We start from the raw sequence: 21439 nt of genomic DNA, 5'->3' as shown, positions 1-21439 counted from the left end.
TCAATGAAAAATCTGTTTCATGAGAGAGAAAAGCAACTATTAAATGAAATAAAATCTTTGGAGCAGAAACTAAAAAGCGAAAAAGAAGCAAATGAAAACTTTATTATATATGCTGAAGAGGAGGCCAGGGGCAATTTAAAGGAGGGCTGTTTTCAGTCTGGGAATTGTAGACGTTGTGTGATCTATAAGGAAGAAACAACAAAAATGCTTGACACAATACGCACCCTAGAGAGTATAATTAAAACCCTACAAGAAAAAAGTTCAAGTCAACAAAAACAGCAGAATCCTTCAAGTCCGAAAAAATTTGCCTGCTTTAATTGCTTTCCCCCTCTTACCTATAATAACAATCAAAAACCACCTTCTGTTGATACTGAATGGCAGGAAGTTTACACAATCTCTGGTTGGAGGCAACAGCGAGCATTTAAAGCAATTCAGGCATTGTCAAGTCCAGATTTCACTTCAAAAAATTCCTTTGAAGTGCTCCAAAGTGATTACGAAGGTGACAAGTCTGATGTAAGTGATTGTATCATCATACCTAACACTGTCAATACTTCAAACGTAGGTTCACAGACTCACACCTGGAGAAAAACCCATAGAAAAGACTCGTCTGCTCAAAAAGGGGAAAGATGCCACATTAATACAAGAAGAAGTAGCCAAACAAAACAAAAACTGCTATTATGTGCTGACAGCCATGGCCGTGATTTAACATTTCACCTAAATAAACACTCTAAATCGTTGGATGCTGTTGGTTTTGTTAGGCCTGGTGGTTTGGCTGAGCAGATTTTGAATTTTGGTAACATTGATGGTGAAGAACTGGGTCCTAATGATGTGCTTGCCATTGCATGTGGATCTAATGACGTTTTCCGCAATGAAGCTCAAAGGGCAATCGATGCAATTAGTGAAACATTGGACAAATACAGCGGTTTTAGAATAGTTTTAGTAGATTTGCCCACTAGGCATGACTTAAAAAATTGGTCATGTGTTAATAAAGAGATTAGAAAATTCAATAAAAACCTAGAAACTATTAGTCAAGAGTTTCCTAATGTTTCTCTGGTTAGGGCTAGTGGAGCAGATAGATATTTACATACTCGCCACGGCATGCACTTAAATGCAAGAGGCAAGTACTGGCTTGCTAAACTAATTTGTGAGGCACTGGAGGAGACCAAGGAGATAGAAGTGTCTAAGATCTATGGTACAGTCGGCATCCGGGGGACTGTTTCACAGTTGCCTTCATCACAGGAAGCATGTTCTAACAACACTGGTGAGAGAGCACCACAGGATATGACTAACTCCAACGCTGATGGTGATACGTGTGCTACAGCCTTCACTTCGACTTCTGAGCTTCTCATAGATGGGGTAATGGAAGAGCGGGCCTCTTTGGAAAACTGTCCACTATCAGATCTGGCTGCACCACCATAGAGACGAGCCTCTATTCAAATAGTGTTAAATTTTGTAGAGGTGATTTAGATCTTGGTTTCCAGAGGTCTGGTAAGGATATGTGGGTGAATGTGCTACATCTTAATGTTCAATCCATAAGAAATAAAGTAAACGAATTAGCAGTGGTCTTGGATGAAGCCACTTGTGATGTTGTTCTAATTAATGAACATTGGCTCCTTGAGGATGAAGTAAAGTTATATGTGCCCAGTGGTTTCCAATTAGCTTCAGCGTATTGTAGAAGCGAGCCCTATGGAGGGGCCTCTATTTTAATTAAAGATTATATTAAATTTGAAATAATTGACGTCTCACATCTAACCTGCCCCAGACTTCTGGAAGTTGCTTGTATATATGTAAATACTTTTAATGTAATATTTATCTCCTTGTATAGAACACCAGATAGTAATAGTAACATATTTTTTACTTATCTTGAATATTTACTACATTTTATTTGTAATAGGAAACCCAAGAGTAAGATTGTTCTGGGAGCAGATTTTAATATAGATTTTTCAAAAGTTAATGATGTTAATACAGTTATGCTCATTAACTTACTTAAATCTTTTAATTTATATCATGTCAATGACACTCCAACTAGGTATAATAATATTATTGATAATATTGTTACAAATCTAGATAAAAACTGTTTTAGGTGCTGTCTGTGGAATTACCAGATTTCGGACCATGAGATGATTCTGTTTAATTTCTGTGTCCCATCTGTAACCCCTATGGTGAAACAGATCTCCTTTCGAAGAGTAAAGGAAAATAATGTAAACTCATTTGCTGAACAATTATCTCAGTTTGATTGGTATAGTCTGTTTGAAATTACAGACACTAATGCTGCTTTTGAATACTTTATAAATAATCTTATGTGTTTATACAATTACTTTTGTCCAATGATTCAAAAGTCTGTTAATTTACAAAATAAAAAGAAAACTGGTAACTCCAAATGGTTTGATGAGTCTCTCCATAACATGAGAAATATTGTTAATACCTTGGGGGATATGTTGAAAATACCAGCTTATAGGGACAATGTAGCTTTAAGGAACTGCTATAACTTGCAAAAGAAAATGTACAGAGAAAGAATTAAAGAAGCCAAAATAAGGTGTAATGATACATTTATCAATGAAGCCAATAATAAGTGCTTAGCTGCCTGGAAGGTTATAAAATTGGAAGCAGGAAATCATTTTAGTACTGATGATAATCTGCCACAGATAGCTCCAGATAAATTTAACGACCACTACATTAATATTGGTAAGGAAATACTTAGTAAGTATCAGACCAACAATAATAATAGTTTAAGACACAGTGTTTACCTTGCTAATGCTAAAAGTTCACAGGTCAGTTTTATTTTTAAAGAAATAGACGAGAAACAAATATGTGCCATAGTTAAATCTTTAAAGCCATCTAAGTGTGAGGATATATATGGCTTATCCAATAAAATAGTGAAATTCATTGCTCCTCTTATAATCAAGCCCTTGACTTATGTAATTAATCTTAGTTTGTCTTCCTCACGTTTTCCAAATTGTTTAAAACTTTCAAAAAGTATCCCCTTGTTTAAAAAGGGCGATAGATCCTGTGTAGATAATTATAGAACAATAACGATTGTTTCGGTTTTTTCTAAAATATTAGAGACTTGTGTTAAAAATCAGCTCATGGATTTCCTAGATGTAAATCAAATCTTATCAAATAGCCAATTTGGGTTTAGGCCGGGCTACTCAACAGTTAAGGCATTAGACAATGTTGTGTCTCAGATATTGACAAGTTTTGAGGATCATGAGTACTTGGGATTGACCCTGTTGGACCTCAGCAAGGCTTTCGACAGTATCTCTCATGATATTTTATTAAATAAATTGCAGTATTATGGAATATGTAATGATACCTTACAGTTCTTCAGAACTTATTTGTGTGGTAGACTACATATGGTCAGTGTTGGTGGTCAAGATTCGTCTGTAAAAGAGGTCCTTGCTGGGGTCCCTCAGGGCTCTGTCCTTGGCCCCCTCTTATTTATTTTGTATGTCAATGACTTACCAATCAATTTGAACTGTAATACCGTATTGTACGCGGATGATACATCTATAATAGTAAAGGGCAACTGTGTACATGATGTTCTTAGTAACACTAATAGAGTAATCAATACAGCTTCTATGTGGTTTGACTCTAATCTCTTAAAAATGAATGATAATAAAACTGAAAACATACTATTCTCTCTAAGAAGTATTGAAATGCAAGACTCTATATTGAAACCGGTGAAGCTCTTAGGGATAACTTTAGATTCTAAGCTTATCTGGCATGAGCATACAAATAATGTAATTTCAAAGTTGTCAAGAGTTTGTTTTTTACTACGTAAACTAAAGAGCTGTGTTAGTAATAAGTTACTTAAAATTGCTTACTTTAGTTTTTTTCATTCTCATTTGTTGTATGCTAACATTTTATGGGGTAATAGTGTAGGTGCAGAAAGAGTTTTCCTGTGGCAGAAAAGAGCTATAAGAATTATGTTTTGTCTAGGTTATAGGGATAGCTGTAAATCATATTTTATTAACAATAATATAATGACTCTTCCATGCATTTTTATTTTTCAAAATTTAATTCATGTACGAGAAAACGTAGAAGATTTTACAAGTTTTAACAATATACATAATTATCACACACGACATGCTAATGACTTAGTTTTGCCTACAATGAGATTAACCAAATACAGCAAGAGTCATAAATATTTGCAAATCAAGCTCTTTAACAAGCTTCCCGAAATGTTGAGGGTGTTAGATTTACAAACTTTTAAATCAAAAATTTCCAAATGGCTCATCACTCAGGCCTTCTACTCTGTAAACGAGTTTCTGAATTCAGAGGTAGCTATTAATGCTTAGCGTTTATCCCATCATATGAAATGTCCATACTTTTGTAGGCCAGTATATTTTACTGTGTTGTTTTTTGTTTTTTAACTGTACATTATTGTAATATGTATTGTTTTTATGACTGACTTTGTCAATTCTGTAAAGAAAAATGGCAATAAAAATGATTCTGATTCTGATTCTGATTCTGGTCATTCACCGCTATAATGAACAAGAAAGGTCCCAATACTGATCCTTGTGGTACACCAATTTTTACATTACAGAAATCAGATTGGTCATTAGCCTGTACCACCGTCTGCCTTCTACCAGTGAGGTATGATGAAAAAAGTCTCAGTTCCCCATCCTTAACACCATATTGATTTAGTTTTTTCAACAGCAAGTCATGTGGAATGCAGTCAAATGCTTTTGATAGATCTATTAGTGTAGCAGAACATATGGTTTTACATTCAAAACTATTTAAGACTTTACTGACTACTGATTCTACAGCCTTGATAGTATTACGGCCACGTATAAACCCAAACTGCTCATCACAGATAAGACCATTCTGTGATATATATCCATACAGCTGCTCTTTTATACAATGTTCAAAAATCTTACTAAAAATAGGTACCAAAGATATTGGGCGATAATTGGCTGGATTCAGTTTATCTCCTTTCTTATAAATAGGTATCACTTTAATTACTTTCATAACATTTGGAAATACGTTTTGCTGAAGCATCATGTTGTACAGATATAATAGTGGCTCCAATATAACATAAATAATTTCTTTTACAACCTTGTTTGAAAAACCATATATGTCCTCACTTTGAGATGAACTTAACTGTGATACACATTTCAAAATATCAAATTCTGTAATGTGATGCCACTTAAACTTTAAATCTAAATTAGAATGACTAGACAGGTATTCTAAAGCTTTGCTACTATTATTGTTTTGACTGATGGCATTACTTTGATTTAGCTGGGAAGCAGCATTAACAAAATATTCATTCAATTGTTTGGAATCCACTTCTGGTTCTTTACTTAATTTTATACTTTGACTTTCTGCTTTTATTACATTCCATGCAGCTTTACACTTGTTATTTGCATTTTGAATGTAATGACTATTTGCAGCTATCTTTGCCTGAGTAATTTTACACTTGTATCTTTTTTTTGCCAAAGCATATTTATTCTTAAGTTGAATTTTATCCTCATTATTTACACCATGTTTTAACCTATCGTACAAAACTAGCAAAAATTCTCTCATTTTCTTCAGTTCAGGTGTAAACCAATTAACTTTCGGTTTGTTTCTTAAAGAGTTAACTTTAGTTTTCTTAACCTTACAGCAGTTATTATAGATACCTGACAATACACCAATAAATGAACTGAAAGCCTCATCTACATCACTATACATTCTTAATGGCAACCAATCTACGTGTATTAGTTGAGCTTTCAAGTTAGAAATTGCTCCTGGTTTCAGATTTCTTACACTACAATATTTATTCTCTTTATCCCTCGTTAAATTTGTATTGTTAAATGTTACAAAAAGTCCTGCATGGTCAGACAAACAAGGTTCAAATACTTTACAGTTAGTTTTTTCTTTCAAGTCATTAGTTATGACATTGTCCAGGCATGCATTGTTTCTTGTACTCTCAGTATTTAAGCAATATAAGTTGTAAGATCTAAGCATGTTTAGGAAGGATACAGTTTTAAGTGTGTTCTTTTTTATGTCAATATTAAAATCACCTGATATTATAATCAATGCTCCATTGTACTTCTTAATTACAAACTTAATCAATAGTTCTAATAAATAAATAAACATACATACATCTGAAATAGGTGTACGGTAAATGGTAATAACAATGCTATTTATGTCATTCAAAATAATTGCTGATACCTCAAATACTCCTTCAAGACAGAAACTACTTACATCAATTACGTTGTAATTTATACCCACTTTGACAAATATGCAACACCCACCCCTAGTAAGAGGAGGTTTTCTACAGTAAATATCTGCTAAAACATACCCTGATGGAATATACAGTGAACTTTCATCTTGATTCAACCAGTGCTCATTGATAGTTATTATGTTACAATTTAATTTATCTAATGCTAATTCTAAAGAAAACAACTTATTTCTAATGGACTGTATATTTAGATGGAATAAACTCAGGAGTTTGTCAGTGTTGGTTGTGGTGTCGAAGGCTGAAGGTCCCCTGTAGGTGGTTGGTCGTTTCCCGCCGGTGTCGGTCTGGTCCCTGACGTGTGCTCGGGTTGACAGCTGCTTATCCCCGCTGCCTCACATATTCTCTCCGCCAACCATCTCTTACCAGTTCTATTGAGATGCATACCGTTTGATGTGTGCATCTGCCTCTCCGCTTTGCTAAGAAAGAAGCAGTTAAAGAGTGGTTAACCTCATAGGTGGCAGACTTGTATGTCATCGGCATTCAAAAGCTTATAGATTGTTATGACAAATGTTTGAACAAAAATAGAAATTAGGTTTAAAAATAAAGAAAGATGTCAGGAATCAAATAAAACTAGATTTATAAAAAATTGGACCTTACTTTACGGATGACCTTTGTACTTTGTTAGTTTTATTTTTCATCATCCACTGAATGGTATGCGTTATTATTGTATCCTTGTTAAGGACATGTGCATCAACTGCGGCAAGTGTTACATGACGTGTAACGACTCTGGGTACCAAGCCATCCAACTCGACCCCGAGACACACATCCCACACGTGACAGATGACTGCACTGGTTGTAACCTGTGTGTCTCTGTTTGTCCAATCATCGACTGCATCAGGTACTTTGTGTGCTTTCTAACTAAAGCTGTCTCTACAAAATACACTTCTCTAACACTTAGATGTTCATCTATGTAGTTTAACCCATTGGACTATGTGATGTTTGAAGCCTGTGGAGTGCTTCACTATCAACAGAATCAGCTGAAACATTCACTCCTTTCTTCTAAATACATTGCAAATTCAGGAAATTAAACAACATGTTTTTAGCTTTAGTAATATCACTAATAAATTGAATTTACCTGTTGTTTGGTGAATTTTCAATTCTAATTTTATTATCAACAAGAGTAACATTTCTGGTCTTTATCTTCAAGTCTGCATCTCATCATCTTTAACTCTTTTATAAATAGGAAAATTAGTGCTTAAAAAGTCTTAGACCAAAATGAGAAAAGCTTGCCAGCTGCTTCAAATTTTTTTAAACTGAAGTCAATATAAATCCATTTAAAATTACATCACTTTTTCAACATCAAATTGATCCTTTTAAATAATGAATTTTTATTTTTTAAAGTCCTTTATTGTTTTTCTTACTTTTTACCTCTTGAAAATAAAAATGGAACAAAATTATTGATTAATTTAAAACGTTTTTGTCTACAATATATTGAGTTCCATCATTTTTTATTATGGTTTCATAAATGTAGATTGAAATTCAGATAAAAAATGATTACCAAAATCCAATTTAAACTGAGATTTATTTGGTCCATTAAAATGTTGTTTACTTATCAGAAAACACTTTTTAAATTTTGCTTTCCCAGCATTAACTGAATATTATTGGGAGTCTGTCATTTTCATACATGTAGCAAATAAAAAAATATTCCGAAATATAAAGTTTATAAGAAAAGCTGTAGCTTTTAGTAACATAATATGTAATAAAAGACTTTTAAATCTTCCATTTAATAAGTCTACTATCAGAATATTTAGCTTTAAATTTACAATATTGGATGCATGTTTCATTAAAATTTGTATAGGACAATCATATCTATAATCATTGTCCAATCTCAGTGTACAATCACTGCTAGCTGACAGATTGTGATGAAGAAGCCGTACCAATCACGGTCTGTTGTTGGTCGGTTGAGCTCCAGCCAATCATAATAAAGCTTCACCCCTCTTAACTCATCAGTACAGACAAATGCTTATTTCTAGCAGTTACAGTTTTACATTCATCGGTTGAAGGGCTCTCCACAGTGAGGCCAAAATATTTCAAGAGTGTAATTGTGTGAGCGATGTTGTGACACTGTGTGAACTGGAACACTTCGATTTTAGTTACACACACAGACTACAATATTTTCTCATACTCTTTGAGAAATAAAAAGTTGTTATTTTGTAGCTTAAGGAAATATGTATCTAAATTAATGAAAGCTTCTTTGTTCCAGTATGGTCCGCAAACAGATTCCTCATATCATCAAGCGGGGAGTTCCAGCATCCCAACATGTGGCAGTCCAGTAGGACAGCTCCATAAGTTACATATATTTTAGGGAGCAACCAAAAATAATGTTGCTCTTGTCCGTGTGTATTTAATCCGTATGTAGCTTAAATGGTAGAATAACTACCCAGCTGCTCCCGTAGTTGAGGTTTTGGCTTTTTCTGTTCATTGATAACCTTGACTTTCTTCACAAAATATAGAACTAAAACTTATATAAAAATTTTTTACGCTAGAAAAATAGTGAAAAACATCCTTGTAGACCAGCCAACATCATACAAGTTGCTATAATAAACTGACTATAAGATACTAACAAATAAGTACATTAGTTGAATTCAACATCACAGCCCTATAACTGGCACATTACACAAAACGTCATTTATGTACGATGCTTGTCTTTATATTATATTATTTGTATATTGTATATTAGTTTTTCTAACATGTCAGTAACCAATGCATTATATATACACAATACTTCACTGGTTTGTAAATAATGTAAGAGGTTTGTCCAATAAATAAGCAACTAATCCAATATGTTTATTTTTGGAAATGAAGAATTCGGGTAGGTATTGCGGTTGTTGGAAAAATTCCACATCGTTAAATGCTATTAAAAACAGAAATAATGTATATTAAGATCCAAATGAAATGTGATTTTTTTCCTCAGATTGGGTTAAAGAACCCAAGAGAAGATCTTCAATTAGATGAAGTAACCAAATCATACCGAAGTGCTGTTATACACGAAGTCAGGAAGCAACGGTATACAAGTTGAGTGCCAAGTCAACAAAAGTTAATTTAGCTCATTCATAACAGTTGATGGTATTTTAAGGAAAAAATATCTTGTTTGTTGTTGTTGGTTCCTTACTCTAGTTGGACGCAGCACTCTGCATGATTCAGTTACTTTGTGATCTATCTGTAATTATTAATCCACCTTAGGAACAAACCAAATTGCAGGCTGAGAACATAAAATCTTTTTTTGTAACATTTAACAAGTTGTCTAATATATACCCTCATGAATTGGTACAGATGATGAACTTCTCCTGGATAGCAGCTGCAATGATATTTGGTATGGAAACTCAGGTGGCAGAATTTTGTCACTACCTACAAAATGTGAGTCAATGAAGTTCCTCCTTCTGCAGATTCGGTCATTATAAAAAATGAAAAAGATGTTGCTGAATGGATAGGTGAAAGCAATCAGGCTCCTCTGCAATCAGTCCCTACATATCCAGCACTAAAGGAGATACCGGTGGCTACCCAAATATTCTGAACAAGATCGAATATAAGGTCTTTTATTCTCTAATTCTAAAGATTTTTCAATTTCTTTTAAATTACTTTTAAAATTTTTGTATATAACTGTTTTTATATTGTGTTATTTTTATATGTATTAGAAATAGAATTGTTGGTACTTTTAGGCAAGTAAGCATATATAATCTTATTATATTTACAAAGAAATTGTTACTTTTAGTTTTAATAATCACACATACACAAAGACACACACACACACACACACGTGCGCGCGCATGCGCGCGCAATTGATGTCTATATATTCTTTTGTTAAAGCAGTTCTAATAGGTTTAATTTTTTGTCTTATTTTAATTTTGTTAATTTCTCTTTATGTGCTTGCTTTTACTTCGTGACTTGATGCCTAGAGGCTTTATGTATTACTTTTAATAAGTAACTATTACCTTATGCTGTTTATTATCAATCGTATTTTAGTTACAAATAGTTCTGTATTTGTATTTATTGACACATGTTAAGTGTAAGAAAGGACCTAATGGTCCTAACTTCACTTGTCATAATAAAGAGTTTACTAAATCAATCAATCAATCATGTTCCCTGTGTTCCTGATTGGCATAAAAACCATAGAGTTATATTTTTATAAATTTATTTTTGAGAAGTTTTGAGCAGTATATATTATAATAATATAAATTAGTAATTGTTATGTTCATATAATATTGAAAACCTCTTGAATAAACACAACATGAAAACCAAAACCATTGTTACAATGCTTATCCCCCAAACTGCCATGATACCCATTTGTGACATTTTGAAAACATTGATTTTTTCCGGTACACAACTGTAAATGGGATGAACATATATAATGTTTCGACTGAACATGTGCAACATGATGCAAATTATGTAAAATATTTAACAAAACTTGAAATGTAGTGTGTTAATAATTATTTGATGTTCTTCAATAAAGCTAAAGTTTATCGAATTCATTCTTAATTTAAACCTAGTGTGTACAGTTCATAAGTGTAATAGGTGGAACCCACTTGAGTACAACAAATTTATTCAGTTCCAAGTGATTAAAAAGGTTTTATTTAGATAAACAATGGTTTATCACCAGTGACACCCATGACACTGACAACAAATAAAATTCACTCAAGGAACTCAACCTGTTAATATTGTGTAAAAGATGATTGTAAACAAAGGTGACTAAATACTGTCTTCTACTGCAATACATGGATCCTCCTCATTTATTCACGGATGATTATCAATTGCACTTGTCATATGAGTCATACGACCCAAACAGGTTGGGCGAGGCTATTGGTCAAATCAACTCTGACTTACTCAGTGTGAGCCTGTGGTCAATGACTAATGGCGTTAAGAATAACACTTTATGTGTGTAATGCTTTTAGAATTCAAAAATTGCAAAACTCTGCTGTTAGGTTAATTTTGTGCCAGAATCGGCAGGAACATACAGCCCCTTTAGAAAGTCGGTTTGGCCCCAATGGAAGACATATGCAAGGTTCTGACAAACTGCATGACTCACAAAGTCCTATGTCTTGGAGAACTTTGGTATCTTGGACACAAACTGTCGTATCGGGAAGAGATCACTCAAAGGAGCACCCGCCAAGACCGAAAACTTCCTAAAGTGTGGCTTGAGGTCGGGAGGAAAAGTTTCACCCACTTTGGCCCAACCTTGTATAATGACCTCCCTGACACCATAAAGACTTATGCTGTTACCACATTCTAAACAAAAATGAAAAAATTATACATCAGCAACTAAGATTTCACTAAGGGAATTGTATATTAATTAGGGATTGTTTAATTACTTTGTAGGTTTTATATATTTTACTTACATAATTTTTATATCATTTTCTATATTTTACTTGCCTTAAAAATTTTTAAATGTTAGAGTTTTAACTGTTTTTGTAATCTTTGTTGTAGTTTCTGTGTTGTTATGTGTGCTATTGTTATTTAATTGTTAAAAATGTGTTAGGCATATACTATTTAATACAAGTTATTCTGAAAACAGTTAATAAAGGCATTTTTATTTATGGGGTATTCATCATTAAAGGATCTGATGCCCTCATTATCGGTCTCCAGGCCATGCCTAAGCTAAAATATCTTTCATGGTACACTGCTCCACAAAAGTGGAACAGCAAGATTTCAACAGTACTTGTCACTCTTGTAGTGCTGAAAATCTGATTTTGTGCTGATAATGTTCACTTTACCTATACTGTGCTGTTCACTACTAGTATTTACAAACTTAGCCTATAAAGTGTGGTGGCCTTAGTGGTATTTAGTATAGCTCAGTGGCGTATTTTATGGAGGGCTATAAGGGCTCAGGGCGACAAAACTTGAAATATGCCATTGGTATAGCTGAATCGAATATTTTAAGGAATTCTTAAATTAAAAAGCAATTGCAATCGATTCAGTTTAAAGCCTCCAATAATTAAAAGAACACGTAGTTCAAAGTTCTTTGTAAAGTGTTGACCAGTAAATATTGTGAGGATTTAACAATGTGACTGCACGACTTAGTGCTGTAGTAGTATTATAAATCCTCTCCAAGTTTACTGAAGGTGTTGAGTCTGGTGCGCTATAATAACTTTCAAATGACATACCGGCAAGACACCAGGTGTTAATAAGGTTATCTAGAACATATCATAGCTCATGAATTACTTATCACATGAAGGAAGTCCCGTAGTGATATATCTATCTAAGAACAAGGTTGCTCTATTTATTGGTAGCTGCCCTGACAGCTCACAGACAAATAGACAACATGTTTTGTCAAGCACTTGCCTTATTCTGGACTGTTTACTTTGTGGTGAGTAATATAGGTTAATCGTACGCCATACTTGTATTTCCCTACTAGCCTCTTTAAATCTAAACTGCAATACATCTCTACAGGGTTGCAGAAAATGTTCACTAAAATTATATATATATTTGCAATAATTAATAAGAATTTAAGAATTTCCACTCTTATAATTTAAATAGTGAACAAATTAAATCATGGATTGTAGTCTTTTAGTTACACAAATTAACAGTTGTTACTTCCGTGAGTTGAAATGTATATATTTTATCAAAAATAAATTTAAATAATGGGCACACAACCTGTGTATTGAAATTTATAGAAACTTGAATAAGACATGTTTAGAGAATTGTAGGCACACTTGACTGTTATGGGTGGTTAAGACTGTTTATTATTAATTTCTCTCCTAGATATAGTATAATAAAAAGTCATTGTTCTTTAGTTTCAAAAGATATTTATTTCGGGGCCATCTACATAATGAAAAACATATATTACATGAAATGTTCATATTTATAGTTGATTAGATGCTAAACAATTATATAAGCTGTATAATTTTTAAGATTCAATTATAAAGTTGCAAAAGATTGAACTTTAACTTCGGATGCAACCAAATTCTAATCATAGTAGGAATTAGTAAATTTTCGGGTTGTAATTAATTTTGGCATGTAAATGTATCTAAAATATGTACATAAAACCTTATGAGTTTCAATTTTAAAATATTTTTTTAGGAAATAAGCTTACTTAGACCCTAACTGCCACACTATACAGACTAGTAAAGCAGTGAGTAATTATTGTTGTCCTGTTTTACTCAACAGAATTTAGCTTTTATCATTTTTAACCATCAAAACCGAAACCATAATTTTTAATACAATAGAGACAACCAAAAGACGGGTTTATTTGGGTAGAGTAGGCAGGATAGTACTCTGTAGGGTATAGTTATTCTACCCATGTAAACATCAAGTAGATTAGAGTAGCCACAGTGATGTTATCGTAAATTTAACATAAGTTGCAAGGGGGTGCATCTCAATACAGAATACATCCCGACTTCTCAGCTAAAGAGGAATCAAGGCACAAGATGTCTGGTACAGATTTACACATTTCAAATTCTCACTCTCAACTGTCATAAGATAGCTAAGTCAAAGTGGTTTTATTCTATTTCAGCCACAGTACCAGTCAGATATGACAAAGTAGCTATAGTCAAGGTCATTTGTTACTTATTAGTTGACATTTTATACTATTCATTTCAATGTATCGGATTTTATTATAAATCAAATATTATAAACCTTAATTTATTGATGATATTTAACAAGAAGTAGCGTTGTTTTTGGTAAATATCGTTACTTAATGGGTCAAAAATGTAGTATTTTTACTACATACATTTTGTAATTATCACAATTTATACTTGATTGAAATCAACTATAAAGAAATTGAAAACAGTTTAACAACTGAGGGAAATGTCTGTTGTTTATGTAGCCAGCAAAGCAATTCATTATTTTTAGAATAAGTATTCTACAATTGGTAAATTTCAAATTGACCCCACATGGTTGGGGTGAGGGTTGTGCTGGATAGTGTACCATGATAGCTGAATAAGTGGTACCGGTACTGTAATAATATTTTTGTATAAAATTTAACATGTTCTTTCCACTCTATTTTATAACCTGTCATGTATGTCAAATTGTGTGAGGTAAAGATAAAGCAATAAAATTATTTATATAATCAAATGTATCATACTTATACATGATTACTCATTTATCTTAACATTAAAACATTAAGAAACTAATTACAAAGATATATGAAAACCTAGAAATATATAAAATAAGCCTATATAAAATATTAAAAAATCCAAGTAATTGAAAGCAATAAGGATACATGTTTTCTGTGTCTCAGAATAGATAAAAATTAAAGTTGGGATCTATTCCTTATAAACAGGATGTTAACAAAGATCAGTTATAGAATCAACGGAATTAAAAAATGACTATTGTGGATTGCACATATTGAGATAAATTAATTTTGCCTATATTCACTACCATATAATATATTGGCACTACAAAATATATCATGGATAACAATCAATGCAAAAGAAAAAAGCTACAAGAATTATGCTTAAAAACATTTAACAAATCTTACAAAACCAACAGTGGAATTGTTCAAGGAAGTACTCTTGGACCAGTTTTATTCTTAATTTATATCAATAACATTTAGAAAATAAATTTAAACAGTAAACTTTTTTTATTTGCAGATGACACTTCAATTTTTGTAAACGGTAATAACTGGTTAGAAGTGCAAAGGAAAGCTCAGAGTGATCTCATGACGTTAAAGAAATGGTTTGATCAAAACGTATTAACGCTTAATATTTTAAAAACAAAATTTTTGCCAATATCTCTTCGCCCTATTTGTTACTACCATTTGAAAAATTTGCCAATTCATAGCTGTGGAAATTATCTGAATGATTCATGTACATGTGAAAGCATAGATAAAACAATAGCTTACAAATATCTTGGAGTTATTTTTGATCATAAGATGACATGGTCATATCATATAGATTACTTAGTTAAAAATTTACGTCGATTGATTCTTGCTTTCAGATAGCTGAGCGATGTTCTTAATGCAAGTGAGATAAAGCTGGCATACTATGTCTACATTCAGTCTATCATTTGGTAATATCGCTTGGGGGGATGACCATTCTTAATACATCCATAGAACAAAAGTTTACAAAGTTGCGCAGGATCAGAGATCAATTAGTTATGCGAGTATTATTGGTCTCTGGCAGGAGATAAATGCCCGAGGCAACCTTAAAGCAAATACTTATAATATAATTTTGCTATGTCAGCCCTTGATCAAGGTACATTCCCACGAACTTAGTAGATTTGCTTCTTCCAGAAGAACGTCGTTCACCATCACCGCGGGTTGAAGTTCTTGCTCTTGTTGCTGCGTAAGCAAAAATTTATGATATTTAATTTTTAACTTTTCGTTTTCAAACTGATTATAGAGCAATTCCCAGTACATAAATTAAACTCATGACTTCACTTCAAAATTGTGTTTGATTTTGATCTGATAGAGAGGGTGTTATTGTCAGCATATTGAATCAATTTTCCATTCTGAATTTACTAGTTCAATAACCTGTTCATGTTTTTTTAGGTAAAGGACTGGCCCTATTGTCAGTACAGAAATCATTTACCCACGAACTTGAGTAACGTTTATGGCTCATCCAATAGGCCTAGAAAAGATCCAACCATACCACTGTTTTCCTCGTTTAATTACACGTTAGTTTATTATAAGTTTCAAATTTATTTTAAGTGGTAATAGTTTATATCATAGTTGGAATAGAAAATTCACATTTTTACTAGTGTTTACCGTACGTTATCTTTAAATTTTGATCCCTTTAAAATGTTTTTAGAAGTTTTAGGAATCTGTCAGAATAATTTCAAATGTGAATTTTAGTGAGTCGAGAATTAATTCCGTAAAGAAGATTGGAATGTTCTGTACTCTTCAGGTAATACTGTACTGTACATTGAATTGCGCTTTGGTGTAAGGTAGGGATATCCACCAATATGAGACTTGGGGCAGGGATAATTACAGTCTAGTAACATATATTAGCACCTTATGTAGCTGTATTTCGACAATTTGGCATCAACATGATCAATAGGCTATGACGGCATACGAATATATGACCTTAACCGGTTTCAAGTGGAATAAATGCGTCTATTACTGCTGAATAGGGTTTATCGATGTGCGAGTAGACGGAACGTCGCTGGGAAAGCTACGATAGCCTGGGTCTGATGACAAGTGCAAGCAAGTGAAAGAATATATTACGACATAACGTAGCCAATAGTGTGAAAGAGTGAAATTGAAAGACAGTTTATTGTGAAAATAAAGCTTTCCATGCACTGTAAACCTGTGTCTACAGTAATGAAGAAATGTATAAAATGTAGGAGATTCTAAGGGTAAACTGTTGTACTATAAGAACAAATATTTATTTGTGTCTTTTTCTCGAGTGATATTACTTAGTAGAAAATTGTATATGGCAGATCACGAATGAGTTTAGTCGATGAGACATTTCCGTCATTAAGGTAGAAGATCGAGAATTTAAGATAACAATTGATAATTTTGATATGTGATAGAAGTAGAAATGTAGCATTGAATAATGAAATAATACAATTAAATTACGTGACGTAGGAAACTTGTGCACGATACTCTGCACATTGTAACAAAAATTAAAAGTTAAGGTGATGCAGTCAGTTTTCATTTGGAATTATTTTTTATAATAAAAAAATGGGGTCACAGATTGCTAAGATATCATTTCTAAACAAATTGAAACACAATTCCTTTTGATTATTATACGAGGAACTATATGAATTAGGAACAGAATTTGAGGACTTCTTATAATTACATTCAAACAAAAACTATTGAAGACATTTATGGAAATTTACAGTATGTGCATGAAATTATGACTGGTTGAACTTAGATTGCGATCTTTCGGGGAAAAACATACAAAAGTGTATAAGGCATTTACGAGGTTTACAAGTGTCTCGTATTTTAAAACTCTAAATTAAAAACGTGGAAAATTTGTATAGTTTACCAGAACAATCAATTTTTCAGTACTTTCTCCTTCAAACATAAATGATTTCATATCATAAACAGTGAACGACAGGACAGTTATGAACTTATTTGAAAATGTGCTCAATTTTTCATGGCTATTATGATTGACGGTAGTATTTCACATCTGTGTTCTTTCTTACAATGAGTTCATGTTTGTCTAGAGTGCACAAGACATAGGGATGGCCCTAGCACAAAAGAATATAGAAGGTTACCCTACCTCCCTGTTATTTGAAGTGGTATCCTCAACCCAGGACGGAGATTCAAAACTGGAAAAAGTTCGAATGGCTGAGCTGCTGGAGACAAAGGAAGTGCAAGCTGCAGTCACCAGGTCTGCTCTAGAATATTCGGCAAAGGTAAGTTATCTGATCATTAACCCTGTTTAGTGACCAGAAACATTCTGTTCTATAATATTTAGATATTAGTAAACATCAACGCACCGACAGTGAACTGACAACATTAGATATTTTACTAAAGCACATTTGGTCTTTACCCACCTTTGCAATCCCCATTAATTTTTATCCATACAACATTGTACTTGTACAAGCACAAGGATTAAATTAGCAGTCCAATTCAATCGTGTAGACGTGTAGAATTTTAGGACATCTTTTGGATGTTTTTAACCGATTTATTTGACTCGTTTTATTTGAACTGTTGTTATAAGCCACTTGAACCATCACAATGAAAAAATCAAGTAACTTTTTAAACATTTTACTCGTAAATACATAAGTTCCACATTAAAAAAAGTATAGACACACCTTGTTCCGTAAATTACTCGTATAGTAAAGAAACTATATTTTATAAAACTTATATGTTATTCTCGTTATTATTTCGTGATTTAAATGGAAAAGTGATTTATTTGATGACTGTAATAATGCCGTGAAATGGCACCCTCCCATGGCAATGAAATTTCCATGAAAACTGCTCATGTGACACTTTTGAAAGGTAACTCCGGAATTCTCCGGGGTTTCCCAGTGACCCCTATCAACTAAGTGCAATGATTATGGAAATCCCTGATTACTACTAGGGGACAATCCAGAAGACGAATCTTTGAGTTTAGCTCCATTCATCATCCGCTTCTAGTGCAATGTCTGCAATCTGACAGTCATAGACTGACCCCTGGAATGTGGAGTCTACATCAATTTGTTAATAGACTATATACTTTATTCATAATCTTTAATACTAGAATAGTGTCATTAATTTGAAATACAAATAACGAAAAATAAACAAAAAGAGACAGTTCAGTGTGGTTAAAGAGATGTAGATTCGTCCAATCCTAAAAATCCTCTATGGAGTACAAAGGTTGGAGATGAAGGCAGGAGACCAGTTTTATTCTGAGTTGCTGCTGTCTTGTAGTGTTTTTGACCTCTTGTGCTATGATAATGAGACATTTTGCTGCAGCATTGGTTGTTTTTTTCAAAGAGGATCAGGCGATGGGTGGGAAGTGTTCAATTTTGTACAGCTTTTATATTGTAGGACTGTGTATCAGTTCCTTTTTTCAGGTATATCTGAAAAGTCCAGTAATATCGAAAAAGTAGAAAGCCTCGGCAATATTACTTAATACTTGCCATGATTTCAGTATCCTTGAAAGCACCAGCATCCCTAGGGTACTTAGATAAGGGGACAACCAAAAGTTAAATACCCAACTCACTTAGTCGATGACAAAGATGTTAAAAATGTATTCTCAGTGACACAAGAGCACTTCGGCTACTGTTTGAGTGCATAGATTAGAGGAATCATCGGAGAGCCAAGCTCAGACGATGAGTTTTAAGTTGTTTTTTTTTTTGTTTCAGTGTGGTATCGTTTCATAATGAGAGATGCCTGGTCTACAAAAGAGCTCTTTCTGGTTTACCCTGCAGTCAAGCAGGGCAGAGTAACCGAGTTTTCGACAAAGCTATAATGGAAGGTTTCATACAATGTGAATTATTGAGCTTAACTCTATTCACCTTCCGATTCTGGTGCAGCTCTATGACAGTGTCAGATTTGCAGACGCTGCACTAGAAGAGGAAGGTAGGTGTTTCTAAACTCTATTATTCACAATGTATTAACCCTTTCAGACATAACTTAATCATGCGTACGATTTATGGTGTTGGGACTGATTGGAGATGGACTGGAACCTTTTTGAATTTCATTACGAATTGGTGGATTTTGTTCTTGCAAATTTTGACATAGGCACTTAAGGTTTTAAAATTACAGCCTTACAAAATTTTAAAATTATACGTTGATACCTTAACCACAATCCTACTTAAACATATTTTAAAGATGTTTTTCATAGTGTATGCTTATAAGAGATAGGAATTTGTTTAATAGAGTTCATTAAAGAAACTTGCTATCCGTAATTAATTCTTAAAACTTTCCTTACAACGATCGGTGACCATTCAGCTTTTTTTATTAAATCACTTATTCCATGTATCGCTTTTGCCTCACTGAATAAACACACTACCGCTGCTCCTGTAAGTTTCCATATCTTAATCAAACGAATGTTTCTTCATGTAACCATGACATTTTGTGGTAGCTTTGCACAAGAGTTATTTATTGACTCATAAGTTGCACAATTAAGTGCACCACAATGTTTTGGACAGTATCCCAAAACATGTCCAACGCTCAAAGTTGTGCTATATGTGTGTCTAATATCAAAATGCGTTTTGAACGTCTTTTAGTCAACTTTTGCTATCTCTTCAGACAGATGAGGACTCCACATTCCAGGATTCGTTTGTGACAGTGTGCATGATTTCAGACGTTGCACTGATCGGAGTGTAAAATGGAGCGAACTCTACTTTCGTAGTTTTGTACAGTTACACCTGTGGTAGGGAACCTTTCGGACTCCCTAGATATCAAGGTTAACCTTAGTAAAATATAAAGAAATGCACTTAATAAAACATTACACATGTAGTTATGTAGTTACTCTACGCAATACGTGTCAATAACGAAGAAAGAATTGTGTAGTACAAAGATAAATCCTGCACAATCAAAGTTTGCTTCAGGAACTCAGACTGATAGCTCAGGATTACTGTGTGCTCTCGAATTTACAAATATTAATATTTAGAGTTAAAATGGTTTTGAATGTAACAAAACAATATATTCACAGAAACACAACTCGGAATTAAATCTAGGCATGGGCTTAAAGAGTATTTAGCATAGAGCAGCAGATTTTACGGACGGCAAACTGTGGGGAAGAAAATTTGTGTGTGTGTGTGTGTGTGTGTGTGTGTGTGTGTGTGTGTGTGTGTGTGTGTGTGTGTGTGTGTGTGTGTGTGTGTGTGTGTGTGTGTGCCGAATGTGCAGGCTCTACCATCGTATAGTTGCTGGAATATAAATAGCCTCTTGCTGCTGCTATACATTATAGTACAGTATATGTCGCGCCACAGATAAATAGACACGAAACTCGCGATTATAGCGAAGAATTAGTTAGATTTGACTTTAAGTTAATCTGTTGTGGGAGGAGGCGGCGATGCCACAATAGCCCATGCGCGACAGACCTTTAAATCTACCCCTGACATCACAGATGTACACTGGTGATTATTTGTAATATTGTGTCTAAAATTATTTTAATTGGAGTAAATGTGTTTATAGGAGCTAAATCAGTCAGGTCAAGCTAGGTACCTATTTAGCGACCCCGGAATGTGCGAGTTTTCTTGGGTGTCCTGGCTGCCATGGATGGGTTGTGAGGCTCCTGAAACCAAGATGTCTTCTTCTTCCCTTCCACTCATCATGGAGTCCTCCTACAGCTGCTACTGACTTTTACTGCTATTTTTAAAACAGGTTAACTGTTTTTATTGTAAATGATGGATTTGGGAGTATTTCTTTCTGGAAAACACTTTCCCAAACAGCTCGTTACTTTAAAACATGTGTATTTATAGAATAAGATGAACAGCTTATCGTTTATAAGCATGTATAGACTATTAATGTTGATTAAATCACTTAACAACATGGAATGTTAATTAAAATAAAGGTGACACCACATGTAAGACTACTTTAAATGTCAATAAAATAATAAAATGCCCTACATATGTCTTGTGCTTATACCAGTGGGAAATGAAAGTTGAAAGAGTTTTAGCTCGTATTTGTGAGTGTGTTTTAGTGAGAACTCTAGGATATCAACTAAATTCTTAGCAGAAAATACTGTTTATTTTTATGTTAATTTATATATGAATATACAGTATTACAGATCTAAAAAACAAAACTAAAACATAAGTTCTAAAATTGTTCAAACTCAAAATGAATTATATAGAATGTATGCAAAATGTTTTAATTGCAAAACAAACAGAAGAACATTTATAAATAAAATCCAAATGAAAATCCTAATAATATTAAAAATAGAATTAAAAAAA

The 21439-nt window shown here is 33.3% G+C and overlaps 2 protein-coding genes across 2 annotated transcripts in view; both read left to right on the top strand.

The window, feature by feature from the left end:
* The window catches only part of LOC124368671 (dihydropyrimidine dehydrogenase [NADP(+)]), a 139391-nt gene extending 128700 nt beyond the window's left edge, over positions 1–10691 (top strand). Inside the window, exons 18-19 of the mRNA XM_046825941.1 lie at positions 6907–7064; positions 8430–10691. Coding sequence (XP_046681897.1) covers positions 6907–7064; positions 8430–8502 — 231 coding nt within the window. The 3' untranslated portion in view covers positions 8503–10691. The remainder of the gene's footprint in view (positions 1–6906; positions 7065–8429) is intronic.
* Positions 10692–11648: 957 nt separating this feature from the next.
* LOC124368668 lies at positions 11649–21114 on the top strand. Its single transcript, XM_046825939.1, has 3 exons — positions 11649–12527; positions 17273–17464; positions 20682–21114. Exons 1-3 carry the CDS (start codon positions 12483–12485, stop codon positions 20844–20846), a joined length of 402 nt encoding a protein of 133 aa, XP_046681895.1. The 5' UTR covers positions 11649–12482; the 3' UTR covers positions 20847–21114.
* The last annotated feature ends 325 nt before the right edge of the window (positions 21115–21439 follow it).

The sequence above is a fragment of the Homalodisca vitripennis genome, chromosome X, assembly GCF_021130785.1.
Source record: "Homalodisca vitripennis isolate AUS2020 chromosome X, UT_GWSS_2.1, whole genome shotgun sequence".
Lineage (NCBI taxonomy): Eukaryota > Metazoa > Arthropoda > Insecta > Hemiptera > Cicadellidae > Homalodisca > Homalodisca vitripennis.
This window is presented reverse-complemented; position numbering and strand designations above follow the sequence as displayed.